We start from the raw sequence: 21,442 nt of genomic DNA, 5'->3' as shown, positions 1-21,442 counted from the left end.
ATTTCTAGACTTATATTTAATTGTAGACATTGTAGTGAGCATTGCCTTTATATATTACAATTATTTAACAAAAGTAATTTGTAATGTTTGTTCAAAAGTTTTCCAAACAAAAGTATTTATGCATCGTAACCATTTGTCTATTTGTAGCATCAGTAGCGCGAATCTCTACAGTCGGTACTATAGAGTATCAAGTGATTGATACAAAAAAAAACTTCAAGAATCGTTTCTGCGGCGCCCATTTGAGGCGCTGATCAGATTTTCATACAAAATTTGTTTGGCCGATGGGTGGCCGGTTGTCGATAGTCGATAGTACATTGAGTATTTATTGCTCAAGCTTCCAGCTTGGTGTCAAAAATAGTAAAATTGTATAAGGACTAAAAGGATGTGGAGGAACGAGATGATCATGTTCCCCAACACAAAGGGAGGATCTTCCGACCAGGCGAGGTGATCATGCCTGGTGGGCCTAGGCTGCCCAACTGCGCGTGGTAGTTGGTTGTGCGCTGGTCCCAGTAGATGTCGCTATATGTAGCGATCCGCTACAAGGACATGCCAATTTAAAATGTCAACGTCTTTTAATAATAAAAGGGTCCTTTTAATTTTAAGTTATTTATTATTAAAAACAATTATACAAGGTGTACATAAAATGCAAAAGTTCGTGTGTACGAAAATATCTGCTTCATTAATTTATTTGTTTCTTAAACACTTTTACAAACTTTACACACAACATTTAGAAATAAGTTAGGTAATAAATTATCTTAGGCAGTACAATATGTTACAATGAGTTGAAGAGGAAGTATCTCTCTAGATATTATCTTTTAGACAAATCTTCGAAAACCCTACAACATTTGCAGTATAATTTTTATAGTCTGAATCTGAAGGCTCTCGAAAGCAATGGATATTACGCTCGAACATCAATCAAAGACACACAGTAATACATGCTTTTATATAAAATTTTAAGCTTCCATATATTATTATTCGTATGCGTACAAACTCACATCCCACTTTACTGAAAATATATGCGTAAAATGAAAATAATCTCTAAAAAGTATTTTTTGTTCATCCACGAGATAATTTCAAATAGCAAAATTGTTATTGATATGATTGATTATTCACTAGAGTTTTGCAACTTATCTGAAACAAATCAAATTATTTCTGTAGTTTCATTGACTTTATACAAAAAAATACGAGCTCTTAATAACAATATAAATAAACTAAAGTAAGAAGACTTGGACCACATAGTAATTATAACGTTTTTGCTACAACTAATTGTCGTACATACACGGTACTAGGGATATATCAGACGTAGAAAAGGATTTCAAGGTTATTGATAGCTTCCCGTCGTCAAGATACGAACAAAAATAATAGAAAAGTATTTTTTGTTTTATCGTATTAGCAAAAAACAAATAGCTATCAACAAAAAAAAAAAAACAAAAACTTTATTTTAAGATCACATAGGTATTACGGTAACATAACTAAAAAAGACTAATTTTAAGATCAGACAGCTATTTGAGATAACAATTTGAACCAAGAATACTACTTTGGAACCACTGGTGCGAATTGAAAAATTATTTTACTGTTGTATAACCTATTTATTGAGAAAGGCTATAGGCTATATTACATCTCGCTACGACCAACAGGAGCAGAGTACCCGTAAAATATGTTTCAAAAACGGGGGAAAATACTTCTCCTCTCATGTGACGCAACCCACGACCCATTCTCTCTTATGTGACGCAAGCACAGTTGCGCGGGTTAGCTATCTCTAATAATAGGTTTTCCCAGAAGCCTACGTGAATGTTCCGCCATCAATAAAATCGCGGCGCATACGAATTACTACAAATTGTCGTATATAACCAACGTCCGAATTAAGCCCAGTATCATGCATTAAAAAAAAATACATATATTAATATGAGGTTGTATTGTTTAGGCACTTTATTATTCCTGGGGTCACAGTTGCGAGCTTATCTCTATATTATGTTTAACCTCCGCGCTGAGTGAGTACGGCGTCCAAGAGCAGAACAGCTCCGTTGATGATGGCTAAGGAAGCCTTCGCTAAGTTTTTGTCTCTTAAATCACCCTTGCCAGCGTGCTGGTAACTGAAACAGAGAATATTTTTTTATAACTTTTTATGTAATCGTCTCTTGCCAGCGTCTCCGGCAGCACGGACAATAGTTATACGAGTTATTACCCGCGAATGACGGCCTCTGTGGCGCAGTTATTAATTCCCCTAAGTTAAGGTGGTTGCCACGCCACTACCAGGGCGTCGGGAGGTCGTGGGCTCAATTCCCTCGCGGAACAAATATTTGTGCGATCCACAAATAATTGTTTCAGGTCTGGTTGTACTTTGTGTCTGTTGTTTGGATGTTTGTTAAAGTCCCCGCGACACAAGAGCAATTCTTAGTGCAAGAGATGTTTAAAAAAAAGATAGTGCCCGTTCCCGTGGAATTTTTGGTATTAGAACTATCCTATTTGCAAAATTTCATCCAATTCGGTTCAGTGGTTTAACAATGCAAGTCTCGTGTCTTATGTAATAGGTAGCCAGTCTATCACCACTTACCAGGCACGTTACTAAATTAAGCCGTTTAATACTTCAATCAAATAAGTAACATTTTCTTTCTTTAGTTTCTTCCTATTGTAAAATATTTCAAATATACATATATTAAAAAAGACCAATAAAACTTTCCGGACCCGGATCGAACCGGAGACCTCATGATCATCAGTCGGGTTCACTACCGTTCGCACCACAGAGGCAGTTGATAGGAATAGTCCTATCTATTAAGAAATGAGTCTAAGAACCCTACTGATTTTTATGTTACCAGAAATTGGAAAAGCCGAGCAGCGAAACAAAAACTTTGTTATTTGCAGTCATATATAGACAGCTTTCATGATCAGTTTAACTAGCTTTATTTTTATATAAAAAGGTCACGTTATATTCGTAATTTGCATTACAGTTGGTAGTCAGTTGATAAAGTAGTGAATTAGAATCTTACTTGTCAATGATCACGGCGCCACTGGCAACGAACAGCGCCACTCCGACGAGAGAGTAGAAAATGTCTATGCGTTTGTGTGATGGAGTCTGCATTATATAGCCTGAAACATATTAAATATAATTATGATGTATTAGTTTATTCACGTCCTTAATTAACTCAAAACAGTAGCACGATTCTGTACAGTCAGTATGATCGAGGCCTGAGAGTTTGACATTTTAATTGTACTACAAAAATTGTTCCTATGGCATCCGCTGGAGGTGAAGCAACCATTAGATGACAATATAGTTGTTAGCATATTTATGTGTAGGTGTATAGCACACAATAAGCACAACAGTACAAATTTCACGCGAGCGGAGCCGCAGGGGTCAGCTAGTATAAAATATTTCAATAGCTAGCCGGTTACCAGTAGTCGATAGTGGTAGAGAATCGCGGTACTGGTAAGTACCTTTACATCCGAAAGGACATGAAGAGGATTTAATGTTAAAAGTAGTATATTCGGCGATTAATATGTTTAAATTTATTACAGCTGTTTGATTAAAAAAATCTCTAAATGTCTACTCGAATAAGATATCCTACACTAAAGAGAACGTCAATAATATTCATTTTATTTTCCATTTTCTTTTGAAGTATACCCTCAAGTGGTTCATTGCACTGTATTTTGTGCTTGTGCACTTCATGTCCTTAATTCTTTCGACCAACGCCTGTTTGGTAATTTGTCAAAATCACATTTACAGGAGCAAACCAACTAAACTTTTAGAGTTACAGTCGAATGTGTATCTCAAGCATACATCTAAAAAAGGAATTTGAGTAATTGCGTATTCAAATTCTCAACTCGCGCTCAAGGCAAAATACATTTTCTATTTCGGTATAAGACACATATCCTTCGCATGCAGGTAAGGATCTTTTATAATATCAAAGGTACATACCGGCAGCTGCTCCGGCAAAGATGATAAGGTATCCGACGAAGGTGCCAGTCACCAGCATGCCAATATCAGAAGATGGGTTGAAACTGTAGTAATGCAGAGCCACGCATGAGCAAGTCAGCGCCTGAAACATCACACATTACTCATTAATACACAATTGCTTTAACTCTTCAGTCTAATTTTAATAAATACGCAACGTATGGCCAAAAGATGCAAAATGTATAACTACTTAATGAATTCGATTTTTTTATTGAGCTACTTCTTTTTTTTGACTTTTGTACATGGTATATGGACTAACTATAGCCGACCACTTATAAGGGAGCCTTGTAATGCACAATAATTAACAGTTCTATGTATTTCCAAAATAGACGTGTAGCTGTGTCAAAAGGCCACAGTTTGTTGCATAAACCTGCTTGGCAATGATGTTCATAATTCTGAATTGAAATTGTTTACCACGATTAGCCGCGAACCCTGCATACAAGATTCTCTACTGTATTTGGACTATAACGTCTGAAAGGTTAATCTCTTATAAAAGTTATCAAGAAAAGTTTACTATTCGGTACATAATCATTACCTTCAACAAATCCTTCAATGTTAACCATTGGAACATAAAATATTCTATGCGTCAACCCAATACCATGGTGGGTGTCATCGTGACCTCAAAAAGGCGTGCTAATGACGTCATTCCCCAGTATTACGGTGACGTAATACATATAATATAGCAACTGGTTCTGCCGGGATGATGTCATGCAAGATATCACCGCTCTCAAAAACATACCGAGGCCAACCGCTAAAGACCTCGCTTCTGAGGATGAACGTAAACAATGTCACTTGCACTCTAGTGTGCGATCATCAATATAAATTGTATCAAATGCAGAAACGACTTCAAAACATTTTCTCTCTATTTACTGGGTCACAATTGGCAGTTATGAATGTGTCATGTGTAGGTTGCAGAAAAATAAACAGTTTATCATAGTAGTTTGTTACATTGTTATTTTTTTAGATTAAATCAGAGGTACTCCGCGTCATACTACCGACTGTAGCGCACAGAGTTTAAAAAAAGATTGTTAATGCTGAATGAATGTTAAAATCTTCGTTTACGAGATAAACTATAGTGATCCAAATATTTTTACTATTAGATTGGAATATAAAAATACGATTTGACATAAGCTCGAAACGGATTCAATCGAACTCGGTTCATATTAGGTAGTATATTTAACATCACGGCATGCCTAATAATGGTGGTGCAACAATAAAAAATGTTGTGAAAACAGAAAAACTCAATTCCACGCGAACTAAGCTTCGTATTAATAGACCGGTTTCAGTTTGATATCGCGTTCTTAAGAACCTATACACAGAGATTTTTATTCTTTAAAAAAATATTAATTGTGTGTGTGTATATTATAATATTTCTCAAAAGTTATATGTTTTTAAACATGGTTTATATAATTGTTAAAAATTAAATATGACAATTAGAGTTTGAAACCGATTTAAGCACTATATAAATAAATAATATGGTACGGCGAAGCAGATACTAAACGTTATATATTTAGCTTCTTTCATCCATTGTGACATTTAAAATACCAGACGTATCTGTGTTGACAAATATTTGAGACTTGCTGTACATTGTCTTCTCCATTAGAATATAGTGATTAACACTTTACGTCAAAGCATCAATGTACTGTATAGTGACCATAAATTTGACGTACACTAGCTGTCAACTGAGATACGTGATAAGCCCGCTGATCTCAGATCGTGGTCCTAAGACGGTATTAAGATCGATCAATTAATATAAACCATAGTCGCGGTCGGACGCTACTTACTTACTTATGAGAAATTCCTTTATAATGAAGTAATAGAATAAATATAGGGAAGTGTGTCATGCTTCACTTAATGCGTATTGTATGAGCTGCGCACTATCTGAACAATTAAAAGAATCGTGTGACAAATTTCTATTGATCTCATTAATTTACTTGTACCTACCTATGTTTTGCGGGCAGCATTGTCCTAAGCATTGTGCAATCCTACGGAGATTTAATTGTTTGATTTTTTGTCGCTTGACATATTATTGCGTTGAAGATAATTTAAAGTAATTTATGCACGATTGAGAATTGACGTAGTTGCATCTCTTGGGTTTAATAATATAAAACTTGTATCTGTTAAATTAATAAATATGTGAAATAATAACTACGATTTTTTAAAATTTCGTTTCTTAACATTTTTTATTTTTTTTTACCGATTCATACACATCTATAGCTCAATAAATTCTCGACTAATGTCGACTACCGACAACAGGCTAGCTATTGAGTAATTTGCAACAAAAATCAGTTAAGCGCCTCTACCGGGCTCCGTAAGAACTATTTTGGCAGTAGTTTTTAAATGTCAAACTCTCGATACTCGACAGCACCGCCTGTAGAGAATTGCAATTCTGGTTTGTAAAGAGTTTTGACCATATTTCAATGGCAGAAGCCAAAATACAACAAATACTAAATTGTAACATCCTATGTACACAGTTATCTAACCAATTCAAATCAAAATCTTGATCTTCATAGTGATGAAAGGAATTCGAAGGAAGCCAGTCATTGTGTTTCATTATTTACCAAAAATAATCATCTTTATAATATTATGAATATTGATTTAGCAAACATGTCTTGTTTGACCTTCGCAAACCTAGTAACATATTAGAAATATTTGGAAGACTTACGTCTTACAATAGGTATATAATTTGCATAGCATTTGAACTGCATTGAAATAAATAGTTTTAATTATTTTACATTTATGAATTAATAGATAAAATACATTCACAACGATTACATCACACCTTTTTTTATAAATATGAGTATACTTAATAGAATTTTATTAAAAATTTAATTCCGGCAATTTTCGTCAACTAGATAGGTAAATATAATCAAACGATAATGAAATAAAATAAGGTGGTAATCGTAATATGTATCGTAGTATTTATAATGGTTTTCCTACGAAATCGCGTTATCTTGTGTAAACATTATAAAGTATTATAGATAATATTACAAGGATAGTCGAAAGGTTTCGCTTTTGGGTGATTTTATTTATACTTACAGACTTGATATTGCTCCCTAAGTGGCACTAAATTTACTCTCCGCTAGTCTTTGTTTTTTGGTAGTAATGTATATGTATGTGATATAACGTATATGATAGTAAACTTATTGCATTATTATGCAAGCATGCAATAAAATGCAGGCTATGCAAATGTGCGAATATAGTTGTTCAGAAAAAAAGACTGGGTTGGGAGGAAATAGATAAAATCAGTAGAAGGGCATCTTCTTTTTATAACCCATGACTATCCCATTGCTGGACAAGGGTCTCACGATGAAACCTTGCATGCCTAAAATTTGTTTAATACATTCATTGAGGGCATACAAAGTCCCCATCCCACACTTGGTCAGCGTGGTGGACTCGAGGCCTAACCTCTCTCTCGATTGGGAGAAGGACATAAAACACAATAACTAAGCTGTTTGAAGTCGTAGTCATAACTAGTCTTCTCTAGTCATATAAATTATTTTCATTGCTCACAACTAAATTGATACCTCCTTTTCAGGTCACAGGAAAAACGCCACTGGCATCGCAATAGGATCATTGAGGTGTGAATGGCAACACAATGAGCGAGTATTGTTGCGAAACGTCTTGATAACTTAAAAGTTCTGCTACGATACAATACGTGTATAATATTCTTCTTCTATAAGACCTTATCGGGTTGGTTGTTCTGGCACAAAAAGGACACTTATAAATTAGAGTACGGATTTAACCCGTTACTGCACCATCGGTTGTCAAAGAGCGAAATGGATTTTTTCTGTCTTCGGAGAAGAAGTCTAAAAGATTTACGTATTATTCAGTTGTTACTAAAATTTTAATCTCGGCTGTCATCTGTTGATAATAACTACCATGCTTTAATAATAAGGAACCCAGAGTTTTAATTATCAATCGCGTTTAAGACCCGTTACACTATATTGTTATGTGTACAAGTCACAAGAGTTTAAAAATCGTTAAACATAAAATAATATTTGTAGCGTCACAGCTATTTTTATGCTTGGTTCTTAGCAGTTTGTATTCTCACAGTCTACTCATTCGCGAGCAAACTTAAATTGTATATTAATTGTGTTATAACCAGTGTCAAAATGTTTCACATCTTACGTAATGTTCTATTAAAGTCCAGTTACTATATTTAATCGACCAATTTACCTTCAATAAAAACATTAGAAGTTTTATTTTGTGTTTCGTGCGAAACACATTAATTCAAGGTCAACATTACAAATGCAGCCTTGACTCATTCAGAATTTTCGATAACATTACGTAGTGTTCTATTCTTAGTATTTTATTACAGAGCTCTAAATATTTTTAATCATAACACCATACACGGAAAACAATTAAAAAATATTCGAACTTGTTTTAGGATTTGGTAATGAGCAGGCATGACTGGCGGAGTAACTTTGTGCCCCGATATTAATAAAAGCTGCAAAGACGTTTTGAGATTGAGATTGAGAACCACCCAATCTATCTGTGTATTATTTTTAGGGTTAACCGTAATCAGGGTTAATAAAATGACTTGAGAACCTACTAGGTAAGTAATTAAAGAAAAAAATGTATATGTTCATACGGCACACGGCTCCCTGATTAAATGATCGTTAACTCCTGCAGAACAAGGTTAATGGTAACGACTATTAAGCGTAAAGGTAAGCGCCCCTGTTGAACTAAATAAAAGACTCACTTCTGCTATAGATTGAGTTATTTATATATTTTTAAAGGTATATGTTGAATTAGATATACAAAGAATCGAATATATTACTATGAAATTATTTCTATACACAGGTTAAACTGAAGCAAGATTCTCTACAGTCGGTGCAATCGAGAATCGAGAGTTTAAAATTTAAAATCCTCCTTAAAAATAGTTCCAATTGCGCCCGTTAGTGGCGCTGATCACATTTTCATTTAATATTTTTTTATATCTTGCCGGTTGCCAAAAGTCGGTAGTGGTACAGAATCGGGCTACTGTTGATGATGATATTTTGACACCGACAAAGATTTTTTTTATAATTTAGCTGATATTTTAAATTATATAAATATGACGCTTTAATAGCAGTGAAAGAAGGAAATTTTAATTTAAACTTCACTTATGTTAACGTGTCGGCAAAACATACGCGACAAAGACAAAACGGCTGCGTATCATGAATAACTTGTTGATGTCTATTCCAACAAACAACGCAGATACAACACTACTCTATACTCTTTCTGACGGTTAAATTCTTTTAATGTCCTCCTAGAAGATATTCGGCTGCTGCGAATCCAACCAACTATGCAGTAGGTTATTCACCAATTTTAATACTGTCGACTGTAGGTATTGCATTTTACCCTTAGTCATTTTTATGGGGGCTATCTTTAACAATAAGATCAACTATATTTCCACAATAGCTGACCCGCGCAACTTCGCTTGCGTCACATAAGAGACAACGGGTGAAATTTATCCCCGTTTTTGTAACATTCCTTACTGGTGCTCTGCTCCTATTGGTTGTAGCGTGATGATATATAGCCTATAGCCTTCTCGATAAATAGGCTATCTAGCACTGAAAGAATTTTTCAAATCGGACCAGTAGTTCCTGAGATTAGCGCGTTCAAACAAACAATCAAACAAACAAACTCTTCAGCTTTATAATATTAAGTATAGATTAGTATAGATAACTGCCAAAAGAATTCCATTTATGTCGTATTATTATAATATAGTTAGTTAAAGCGATCTAAGTTATAAGAAAGAGAAAGTGGTATACACACACGCTAACTCTTTCTTATGATTGAACTTGGATTGCTTCTTGCATTCTACAGTACGAGCTCTAGCTTACATTATTAATGATTCACAAATGTTTTTTCTTATCGCAATGCTTCATGCTCCAACACAAGTGATGATTCAATCCATTACGTTTGTTCGCTAACATCGGGCATAAATTCATTGTGTACATACTATTAAAACTGTTTAACATTCATTTAGGCGAATGATTCAAAGCCAGATGATTTCAACTTGTACGTCTCATATTTAGTCTTACTCTGTATGTTTATTAATAACCCATGTCCTGAGGTGATAATGCTTGTTTCAAATATATTATTTTATACTAAACGTTCAGTAGCAGAAAGTTTATAGTCAGTACTAGTAAGCGTTTGACGTTTAATTAATTGATAAATATTAGTCATTCCTGTGTCCCACCACTGGGTAGAGGACTACTCCCCGAATGAGGGTGGAGCTGTGTTACCTTTAAGCTGTGCTCCTTCTTCTCACAGCTAGAATAAGTGATGATTATACATATAACTTCGGAATGTCATTGTTGTGTCGCTTTGGGTTCGAACCGTCAACCACTTGGATGGGAGGCGAATATTTGATATAAACTTCGTGCGGAAGTTGGCATAACAATAGTATTAAAAAAATAAGAACACTGAGAAACTACTGATACTGAACTAGAAGCCTGAACCTAGAGTTATCGTACCAAAAAATAATTAAAAAGTAAAAGAACGTGCAATGCCCACGCATATTACCTTGTGCTATTGAAGCAGATAGTTTCTTATGTTCTGACTAGCTGACCCGCGCAACTTCGCTTGCGTCACATAAGAGAGAATGGGTCAAAATTTTCCCCGTTTTTGCAACATTTTTCACTGGTACTTTGCTCCTATTGTTTGTAGCGTGATGATATATAGCCTTTAACCTTCCTCGATAAATGGGCTATCTATCACTGAAAGAATTATTCAAATCGGACCAGTAGTTCCTGAGATTAGCGCGTTCAAACAAACAATCAAACAAACAGTCTCTTCAGCTTTATAATATTAAGTATAGATTGTTCGTTAATACTAAACGCGTTGTACAATACTTTCAAATCGTTTAATGTAGGTACGAGTAAGTAGAAGGCACGAAGTTCTCACATTTAGAATCGTATCCTTACATAATATAGGTATCTACTTACAAATGAATAAAATAAAATGGTCGTGGTACTTTAATAAAAGCCTTCTTGAATAATGTTCTCAGTGTGATGTCAGAGAGAACTAATATTTGCTTAATTCACTGCCATATGATAATGAAACAATTCTAGGTTCTTTCTTAGTAAAAACTAAAGATAGTCTTACTCAATTTGTTTTAGTAATAATTATTGTATTTACTGTCCCTAATGAAACCTACTACAGCTGGAGTTTAGTCATTATATTAATAGGGTGGCGATTATCAAGTCGCAACAGTATGATGCATAATTCGTGACTAAACTATTTTTAACACAAATTATGTAAATGGCTCACCGAGCAATCAAAACATTTATTGAAGCAATTATTATGAGGTGATGATTGAATTTGCTATTACTCATTTGTTATTAGTAATTTTCCTCGTTCAGGACTTCTCCCAAGGAACGAGGAAAATTCCACCCTCTCAGGAAGTCACCACCCAGCAGCGGGACAGTAGGGGTTTAAAGAATATACAAGGTGTTCGGTGGGGCATTTCTCATTTTCGTAATAGCATTAGAAGCCTCAGTGCTGAAAAATTTTGATAGCAGCAGAAAATTTATTGAAGGCCTGTGCGTATAAGAGGAAAGTCAAAAATTCTAAAAGAACTTCTAATATGATATATGTACAGTTATTAGGCAAACTCTTCAAACCAGTTATTTCTTAGACCAACAGAGACAGATGGTGCCACTTCCTTCTGTGATATCTGGTCATCAAGATCGCCTGACATGAATCCTCGTGAATTTTGTTGGAAGCATATAATAGGTGTCGGAGCACGATTCAGCTCAAACCAACCTTATACCACTGCACAGTTACTGTTGCACAGCTAAAGAAAATATTTAAGATTGAATTGCAACTATTTTGAGTGATATGCAGATGAAGTTCTAATAGAAATCGTCAAAGATTAGAAGACTTTTTGCGTAGATTACTTACGTCTTGAAGGTTGGCATTTAGAAAAATAATATTTTAATAAAATAAAATTTACTTTGCATTGCACTTTTTTTTGAATTGTGAAAATTTCTACTTCCATTTTATGTGACTAAATATAACGCATGCCATCAATTTAAAACGAATTCAGTTTGTGTTGTTTATAAGGTATTAACCACACAGAGCTCGGCAGGCGAAATAGATCCCCAGTCCATGATCACCCCACACCAATAGCCCAAGTATTTTTTTCTTGTGTTTGTTTCGCCTTATTTTGAAACAGCTAGTTTATATTTTCTTACATTTGCTTACTTAGTAGACGATTGCATAGTTTGATTCTCAAAAAAATTTTGAACTAGTAACTAAAAAGAAATAATATTCTACGCATATCGTAAAAGCAATCTAATCTGGCCTACACGGATGAAACAACCCAACCTAAATAAACAAAAATATTCTACAATACGTTTAAACTTCTAGTAAATCAAACAGGTCGTGGCCATCAGACCTCAGATAACCTAACATACACATACGCGATAAAAAATGACTCAGAAAAATAATGCAAACAATATCTTTATCACGAAAATGTCATAACTAAGTCGATGTAAGTGCGTGGTTAAATCTAGAGTTGTGAGTCAGCGGCTAGGAAGTAGATATTTTAAAAATTTAATAAATCAAATTTGATGATGACTACTAAAATTAAAACTTGCCTATTGCTGGTGAATGCTGATGAATAAAATACTCAAATTACGGAGACGTTTTTCAACAAGATGACGTACTGAATCGGCGGTCATGTATGGCAAAATACGTGTGTGAAGCAAAATAAGTATGTACGAATCGTTTGTAAACTTAGCAAGACCGGTTTTCGGTATAATGTATTGTGTAAAACTTACACGACTTCGTGTAGATAAAACTTTGCCGGTGGGGCCGCGCCCTAAAGAACGGTTTAATCTGTTAAGGGACCGTGGCCTATTTCCGTGAGCACGTGGGTGTTGGTATACTCGTTTGTTTCAATATGTAATTGGAGAGTCATGGTTGGCTCTCTTTGTAAAGCACTTTCTGTTGCCGCCTTTGCAATATATCAAATAGTCGGACTAACTACAAAACAAATCTATCGTTTTTCAAGTATAGAAACTTTTGTAAAGATCCATAAAAATCCTTGTTGTTACCGCAGAATAAAAACAAATCAAAAGGGCAGCGCTTATTAAAAAAACAAGACATTACGGAGTAGCTACTCACACAATTAAAAAAATATTGGTGAACTATTTTTTTCATTAATCTAGTGGGCCTGTCAACAATAGGTACGATAAGAACACGATTAGGTCAGAACGCTAAAAATAGCGTCAACATCAACATCGTAGATGACAGCATAGTATTTACCTACCTACTTTATTTTACACAAGCGTGTTATTGTCGGTGACCAAACGTAAGTACAAAGCAACCAATTAACCACCAAGTAAGCAATTTAAAACTACATACCTAGGTAGGTACTAACGATTGGTTGCTTTGTACTTACACTTGTACACTTACCTATTTGTACATTAAACTGAAAAAATATATAAATATCAGAGTTATCTGGGCGAAAAACTTTGATTAAAGGGAACCAATAAAAATTAATAAATAATATACATACCTACGCAGGTAATAACAATTACTTTTCTTAGCTTAACTTTTTTGCGTTAATAACCAAAGCGTTTAGAGCACTTTATCAAACTCTTGATTAATCGTGTTAAGAATTTAACTCATTTTAATCAAAAACAACTAAATATACCTACCTAGCTTTCCACAGGTTCCTACCGACAATCTCGAAAAGGTAATGAATGCAGTAGGTACTTTCTCGATCTATTGGTGCTGGTAATAAAAGTGAATGGGGTCAACGCACTTTTGATCTTGATACCATGTCGCTCTACTCAAGCTATTTTCAATTAAATATAGGTAGTAATAGATTCCGATTTTTGCGTTAAACTTCAAAATAAATATTATTTATATAAGTATAAATAGCATTTATTTAGAAGTTTACACATTCACTGCTACAACATTTTTGGCCATGGTCGTAAAAGCAGACCAAGGTCTACTACGACTAGTTTGGAAACAAAAACATAATAAATGGGTTGGTACCGGTAAAGTAAACATAGCTCGTTTACAGGTTTACGGTTAAATTAAAAATAAATTGAAGTATAAAAATACTTACCAGCTCCACAAATTTGACTATAGACAATCTGCTGATGGCCATTTTGCGTCACTTACAAATTCGTTTGTTTACAAGGGAGCACGAGCGCGCGGAGTAATGTCGCCACCGAGACTGCGCGCAACGCACGCAGCAGTCCGTACGCTTCGCGGTGCGAGTCCGTCCGACGCTCCTCACACGCGATGTGATGAGATCATTCACTGACACCTTAGTCCTGTGGCCATCGCGTTTATCAACGTAGGATATTCATAAAACTAATATCTACTATGCTTACTAAACACACGATTTGAACATGTACTTAAGTGATTAAACCGCGAACCGTAACATTTACTTACTTAGTAATTCAGTTTGTACTTAGTAAACAGTTTTCAATCTTGAATGATGTTTATTAGTAAGTATTAAAATAAGCCTTTAAACGTCATGACGATTTCAATAGTACATATAATAATCTATAAGGCTCCTTTTAAAAGTTCAAAAACCAAAGAATTAAAACTCTCACGAAATTGTTGTAGGTAACTGAAATTAATTAGGTACCTATTTAGTTTTTGTATAATACGCCGCGGTGGCGATACGATTTTATCGATACCTATGTAATCAATAAAGCAGTTTATAATTATCATTCCCTGGAAACAATATAATAAAATTATAACAACATCATGTCTGCACATTATTTAAATACTAAAGAAAAACTAAAATTGGGGATCTTCATACAACCAATAGAAGCCAAAAATATGATTTCATTTTTTTTTGTCTGTCTGTTTGCTGTTTGCTTTTCACGCAAAAGCAACTGGACGGATTTAGATGAATGGATTTTTTGTTATATAGCTATTAGTCTTTGCTAACGAAAGAAGCCCCCTAAAGAGCTAATTTCCAATGAAAATAGCCTAAATGGCTATTTTCATTGGAAATTAGCTCTTTAGGGGGTAGAAAGAGGGGGTAAGTTTGTATGAAACTCCGTCAGTTTTGGAGCTAATTCGATTAAAATTAATATTTGGCTATATAGTTAGAAATTAAGAATGACGCAATAAAGATTTTTGGAAATTCTGCCTTAACGGGGGTGAAAAAGGGAGGGTAAGTTTCTATGAAACTCCGACGGTTTTGAAGCTAAATCTATAAAAATTAAAGTTGCTTAGCAAGCAAGTAGTCATGATCTCCTGGTAACTGTGAAAAGGTTTATAGAGAGTTAAAAAAGCGTGAGCGAAGCTACGCGGGTCAGCTAGTAGATAAATAATAATTATTTGTGCAAGGATAACGAATCGTAGAAAAACAGACCTTATTTTATGGTCTTAACGTTAATTAATCATTAAACAAAGTAAGTACCATAATATTTAAGGCGCTTCGTTTACCCAAAATTTGACTGTGATTTGTTTTCGATTTTAAAACAACAGGAACCGGCTAACCTTTGTTGCAGGTAAAAAAATAGGCATGTGATTCTCCCATAAGTAAAAATTTGTATATAAAAATTTTAATTGAATTACGATCAATATATTAAAGTATGAAAAGCAAAGCTAATGTTTTCTGTGATTGTACAAAGAGTTTTGTTTTGGTATTCGTTGGGAATAGATTAGGTTACTAATTTTGGGATAGGTTTGAGTGGTATTCGTACTAGTAAATACAATTAACCAGATAGAATTCATAAAAAATACGTAATTGTTTTATGAATGAACTTACAGTATTTTCAATCTAATTGAAAAGCCCCTTAGCTATTTTTGCCAAACTATATAAATATAAGAGATGTGATTGATACCTTTCAGCTTTCGTGTGCCCCAAAGCCGCTGTATTTTTTGTATAAGAAAATTATTTTTTCCACTTATTTACACGAAATTTGTGGAAAAGTGGCTTAATTTTCAATCGAAAAATCTCACGCCAACATTTCAGCATTTTTTAATGACTCAGTGAGATTTCAATTCCGTGAAACCTCTTATTTCTACTGGTGTAAAAATAATTATACATTACTATAGAATATACTATAAAATGAATAACATTCAAGAAACCGTAATAGGTCAAAGTTGAAATACATTTTTTTAAATAAATTGAAATGTTTATTAAAATGTACGTTTTAATGCAAAGATATGAAATTTGTGCAATTAATAGTTGAAAAAACAATATCCCTTATTGATCATATTAATTCATTCACTATAACTCTAATCCAAGGTGGAAAAAAAATTGCATGGCTATTCCTCTATAGATTACAAAGACTTTATAAATAAAAATATAATATACCTACCAAAAATTTTTTTTTCAACACATACTTTTTTACTTCCTGTAAAATTAGGTGTGCTTGACTTATTCCCTTTGGTAAATAACCGATTCAATTTAGGTATCTATTAGTACTGCCATCTATCAGCGAATAGGGTAACTACTAGGGTACCGTTGTAATGTTTAGTAGCATCTAAGTTTTATGCGGGCACGTAAGTCTTTGCATATTCGACATGAAATCATTCATATTAGTGTAGAAAATAACTAACAGATGTCTCCTTTTCGCATTAAGCTTATATTATATGAAATAGCCAGAAGTAACGGTTTTCAGAACGAAGTATAATTTTCTTAAACGCTAACATTACAACAACCGTAAAATATAACATTTACCTGTTGCACCCGAAAATTTGCATACACAGATAAATTAAAGAGGCAAAGAAAAATGAGGTCTTTTCTCGCCTAATTTTAAATGTCACCTAAAATTAAATGTCAGCACTCTAAGGCCCAGCGCAGACAGACCGGAATAATCCTCGCGCGGTCTCGAGCATATTCTTTACGGCTCGCGGATGCTCGAGCATGCTCGCGACTGCGCGAGCAAAGAGTTCTCGGTAACCACTCTACATTAAACATGCCAGTTTGCCGCGAAATTCGTCAACGATGGTGGACTGGGCCATGATTATAATTGCTCTTTTGGCTGGAGAAGAATAAAAATGACGTTTTCCCTGTTTAAACTCAGTAAAAACATTGAAAGTTCTCGTACGATGCCGGCGGCGACGCGATGCCGCGCGGGGATACCCGCGCATCCTCGAGGATGTGCGAGCATTTTTTGTCAGGTTCAAGCAATTATGCACTTTATATTAATAATTTTAAAGTTGATTTTCAAGTGCGTTAAAAAAATCCTCTCCGCTGCGCTCCTCTTGGTCTGCGCTGACCCTTAAGCACCGCGTATGATCTATGGAGAATGCCTTTGGTTGGCTGTCAGTGGCGATTTTGTCATAACACAATTTCTGAGCATACGTCATACAGACATTCATAACATCACGCCTGTTGTACCAGAAGAATTAGACAGAGGTGTATGAAATACACCCCCGTTTCGGCACTTACTGTGTTAAACCTATGTAAAACGGGGGAGAGCCTACTATTGAAAATAATCTGATGTAAGCATCTTGGACTCAAGGCCTAACCCCTCCCTCATTACGGGAGGACACCCTTGCCCAGCAGAGGGACATTAATGGGTTAAATTTATTTTTTATTTTAAGTATCTTGGAAAAAACCATTATCACTTTGCCCGAACGGCGCACCGCCGCGCCGCCGCAGAATTTTTATTACCTTTTATTACTCACCAGAGGACCCGCGCGGCTTCGCTCGCGTAGAAATTAAATTTAACCCATTAATGCCCCACTGCTGGGCAAGGGATCCTGTAATGAGGGAGAGATTAGGCCTTGAGTCAAGTTTGGCTTCTGTTTGGGGACTTTGCTTGCCCTCAATATTCATTCCATTGATAATTAAAAATCTACAAATTTGTTTAATACATTCCATCAATGTATTAAACAAATTTTTAGGAATGCAAGGTTTCCTCACCATTGGAACGAATGATAATAATTATTTTTAATAAACACATAACTTTAAAAAGTCATTGGTGTGTTGCCTCACGTTCGAACCTGCGACCACTTGCGTGGGAGGTATTAACTTATTTATACCACTTGGCTATCAAAACAAATAATTTTATATGTATAGATAGTTTTTTTGAGGAGCTCGTTTTAGCTGTTAACAACAGCCGCGCGGATTAATCTCTGAGGTTAAGGCATGCTTGCCGAGGTTGTCGTGTGGATGGATGACCATCTAACACATATCAAGTTCCTCCGTGTTTCGAAAGGCACGTTAAATTGTGGGTCCCGGCTGTCAGTTTCGAAGATCTTTGACAGTCTACAACCAGTCTTACCGAAGAGTATCGTGTTAGATCCCAGGTAACTGGGTTGTGGAGGTCAGATAGGCAGTCGCTTCATGTAAAACACTGGTATTCAGCTGCATTCGGTGAGACTGGAAGCCGACTCCAACATATCTTGGAAGAAAGGCTAAGCTGATGATATTTTTTTGACATCCAACGGCCAATTCACTGTTTATATTTATTTAAATTCTAGCTGCATTTTCTAAGCATCGGATATGGGGTAAATAATTAAAATATACGGTTTGGTCTCGGCAAGATTCGCCCCTTGGATGTTATGATGCCCTTCGAATAAAATGTTCAACTCGGTACTACTTGGTGTAATGTTTCGCCCTATTGCAAAGGGCGTGTAAAATAAATAAAAATATTTACGTATTGTTTGTACACAATTGCTTTATTTGTAGATAGTATATCCAATTTACAAATACTTATAGGACTTCGTTTGTTTGAGGGACGTCTATTAATTACGTCAGGTGCTTTTGACTATTTTCCGACTCTTCCTTTCCTAGTGACGTGACATAACGATTCAATCTCCCACATAGTCCGCTCAAAGAATACTAGGATCCTAAGCAATTTCTTCAGAAATTGGTTCAGGATGCTTAGAGGATAAACAAACTAAAAAACCCACCTCTTCGCCGGAGTGGGGGGGAGGGGTTAAAGTTCCCATTTTTTAGTTTTTCACTAATATCTTTAAAACGTTTCGTCATAGAGAAAAAGTGTTTTCTACATAATGAAAGATGATAAAATTGTCTACAACTTTTGCTATACACACTTTATCGAAATTGTCATCAGTTTTCGAGCGTCACGCTCCGAAATAGTTAAAATGAATGTTTGAGGGAGTGTCATAAATGCGAAACTTTGTTTTCGCTTAACTTCGGAACTAAATGACCTACAGACTTGAAATTTTGGATTTGAATTATGTGGTTATTGCTTACTGGAGGTCTTCGACCCCAACTTCCTAACTCCGGGCAATCTCTAAGAAATTCTTGACAGAACATCTTAGAAAAGACTTTTTGGCCCGACCCAGGATTCGAACCCGAGACCTCTCGCACCGCAGGCGCATATACTACCGACCGCGCCACAGAGGCATATAGACATTCTCAAAAATATTTTTATCCAACATTATACATATTTAAACTTGCTCAAAAAAAATGTCGTGGGTACTGTTCGAGCGTCATTCTGATTTCGACATTAAATATTGATTATTTTCCGGACGTAGAAACTGCTGCCGCGATAACTATGTTTCCTGCGGAAACATTTCACAATTTACACCTAGAAAACAAGAAAGTTATTAGAAAGATTTTGTAAGCATTTTAAAAGCGTCCGTTCGCCTTTGTAGCCCGAAAGGTACTGACACGGGGCCGCGAACGTGGATGTGTATGCGCGAACAGAGCGCGGACCATTCGTCGCGAGACTAAATATCGACTCTGGTCGGAGAACAGTCCCAAATGTACGTGAACAACGCAAAAACCGTCCACACTTTGCGTGCACGCCTGTTCACGAAGCTTCATGGCACTAATATGGAACGGCCATAACCACTCAAACGTCCGTGGAGACTAAAGTATCCATAATTATATTAGAATACCCTCCACGGACGTGCTGCCAAAATTTTTCCTACGACACCCGTCAGAGGCGCTGATCAGATTTTCATACAAAATTTATCGATGACAGGTCGGTTGTCGGTAGTCGATAGTAGTAGAGAATCGAGCTACTGGCCGCTGCTTGCGAGCAGTAGGAAAAAGGAATAATAAAAATATTTATTTAATATTTAAATATTTATAGCGTCTTCTAGCGTCTACTTAACCCTTCACTGGCTGTCTCACGTAACTAATGGGCGCTCTCTTACTTATTACGTTGTTGACAGACTATCGTTACAATATATATAACAGTATTAATTACATAAACATCTCATTGTCATTATTTCCTTTGAGTCTCAACAACGGCTGCACAACACCATGTAAGTTATTGCAAAAACTAATTAATATAATATACCTAATAGTTATAATTATTCTGGATAGGTATTTACTTCGTTTTTAAAGTCGGTGACAAACGTTCGCCACCGAACTCACCGACTTGAAATAAAAAAGTACGAAAAAAACACGTTTATTGTGTGGAGACCCCTTAAATATTTTATTTTTTATTATTATATTTGTTGTTATAGCGACAACGGAAATACATCATTTGTGAAAATTTCAGCTTTCTAGCTATCACGGTTTATGAGATACAGCTTAGAGACAGACAGACAGACTGACAGCGGAGGTTTAGTAGGTAATAGGATCCCGTTTTACCCTTTGGGTTCGAAACCCTAAAAACTGAGAAATAGAATCCTCACCAGAATATTTTTCCATATTCTTATGAAAAGATATGTATTCATTAGTTTTTGGCAGAAAAACACAATATTACCTTTACTTTTTTGAGCAGTTATATACACTACTCTTATTTTGTGGTAAGTATATGGGATAAGGTCATGGAAAAAGAAGATCATACTTTGTGTCGCCTCTCTTTGTCTGTATTGCGCCGATCTGGCGGATCAAAATTAAATAACCTGTGGTTATTTGCCTTTAAATTTTCTTATTATCTTTGAACCGCATTGAATGTTGGTTTAATTTGATAGAATAATGAAAAAAAAAATGTTTGATATTATCGCACAATTTTTTTTTCATGTGTTTGAAGTTTGTTTCGTGTTTAAAGTTAATTTCCCAATAAATTATTTTTGCGCCAAAATGCTAACTCAAAAGTATAGCCTTTTATATATTATAATCTTATTCAACATTTCACTTTGTAATTTCGACCAGCTTTTTTGTATGTTTAAAACTAAACAAAATGTTAATTATGTTTCAACTAAAAACTTTTAAACCTCCGGAATTCGGTTCATACGATTACCCTCGACATAATGTAAAAATACCTATAACAAATGACAGCAAAGTAATGGCGGTTATCTTAATAGTCGCATTGCAAGAGCTATATTTAATGGTTTTCAATAAAAAGTATGTCTATTCAATAAGTTATTTATAAATTACTTTATACGAGAAAAGTGTTAAATAACCGAAAATATGTAACCCTTCGTGTATTCTACATTTACCTTATAAATAACAGTTGATTTTAAAACTTGATAATTAAATCTAATAGCGATAGTAGGCGCATAAGCAATGAACGACGGTCAAGTTTTAACTTCATATTATAATTGCGGGTATTACTGGACGGACGATTAAGCGTTTGTTTTAATTGTAAAAAATATCACACACACGTTATTCATTGAATCCTAAACGGTGTTTGA

At 35.1% G+C, this 21,442-nt stretch overlaps 1 protein-coding gene across 1 annotated transcript; it reads right to left on the bottom strand.

Annotated features, from left to right (window-relative positions):
* Window positions 1–590: 590 nt before the first annotated feature.
* On the bottom strand, window positions 591–14,477 carry LOC142975006 (protein snakeskin-like). The gene is made up of 5 exons (XM_076117616.1): window positions 14,357–14,477; window positions 14,025–14,235; window positions 3,914–4,034; window positions 2,988–3,087; window positions 591–2,093 (listed from the first exon to the last, which is right to left on the bottom strand). Exons 2-5 carry the CDS (start codon window positions 14,064–14,066, stop codon window positions 1,976–1,978), a joined length of 381 nt encoding a protein of 126 aa, XP_075973731.1. The 5' UTR covers window positions 14,067–14,235; window positions 14,357–14,477; the 3' UTR covers window positions 591–1,975.
* Window positions 14,478–21,442: the final 6,965 nt, after the last annotated feature.

This window comes from Anticarsia gemmatalis, chromosome 8, assembly GCF_050436995.1.
Source record: "Anticarsia gemmatalis isolate Benzon Research Colony breed Stoneville strain chromosome 8, ilAntGemm2 primary, whole genome shotgun sequence".
In the NCBI taxonomy this organism is placed as follows: domain Eukaryota; kingdom Metazoa; phylum Arthropoda; class Insecta; order Lepidoptera; family Erebidae; genus Anticarsia; species Anticarsia gemmatalis.
The sequence above is the reverse complement of the archived record's forward strand: the minus strand, read 5'-3'. Positions and strand labels throughout refer to the sequence as shown.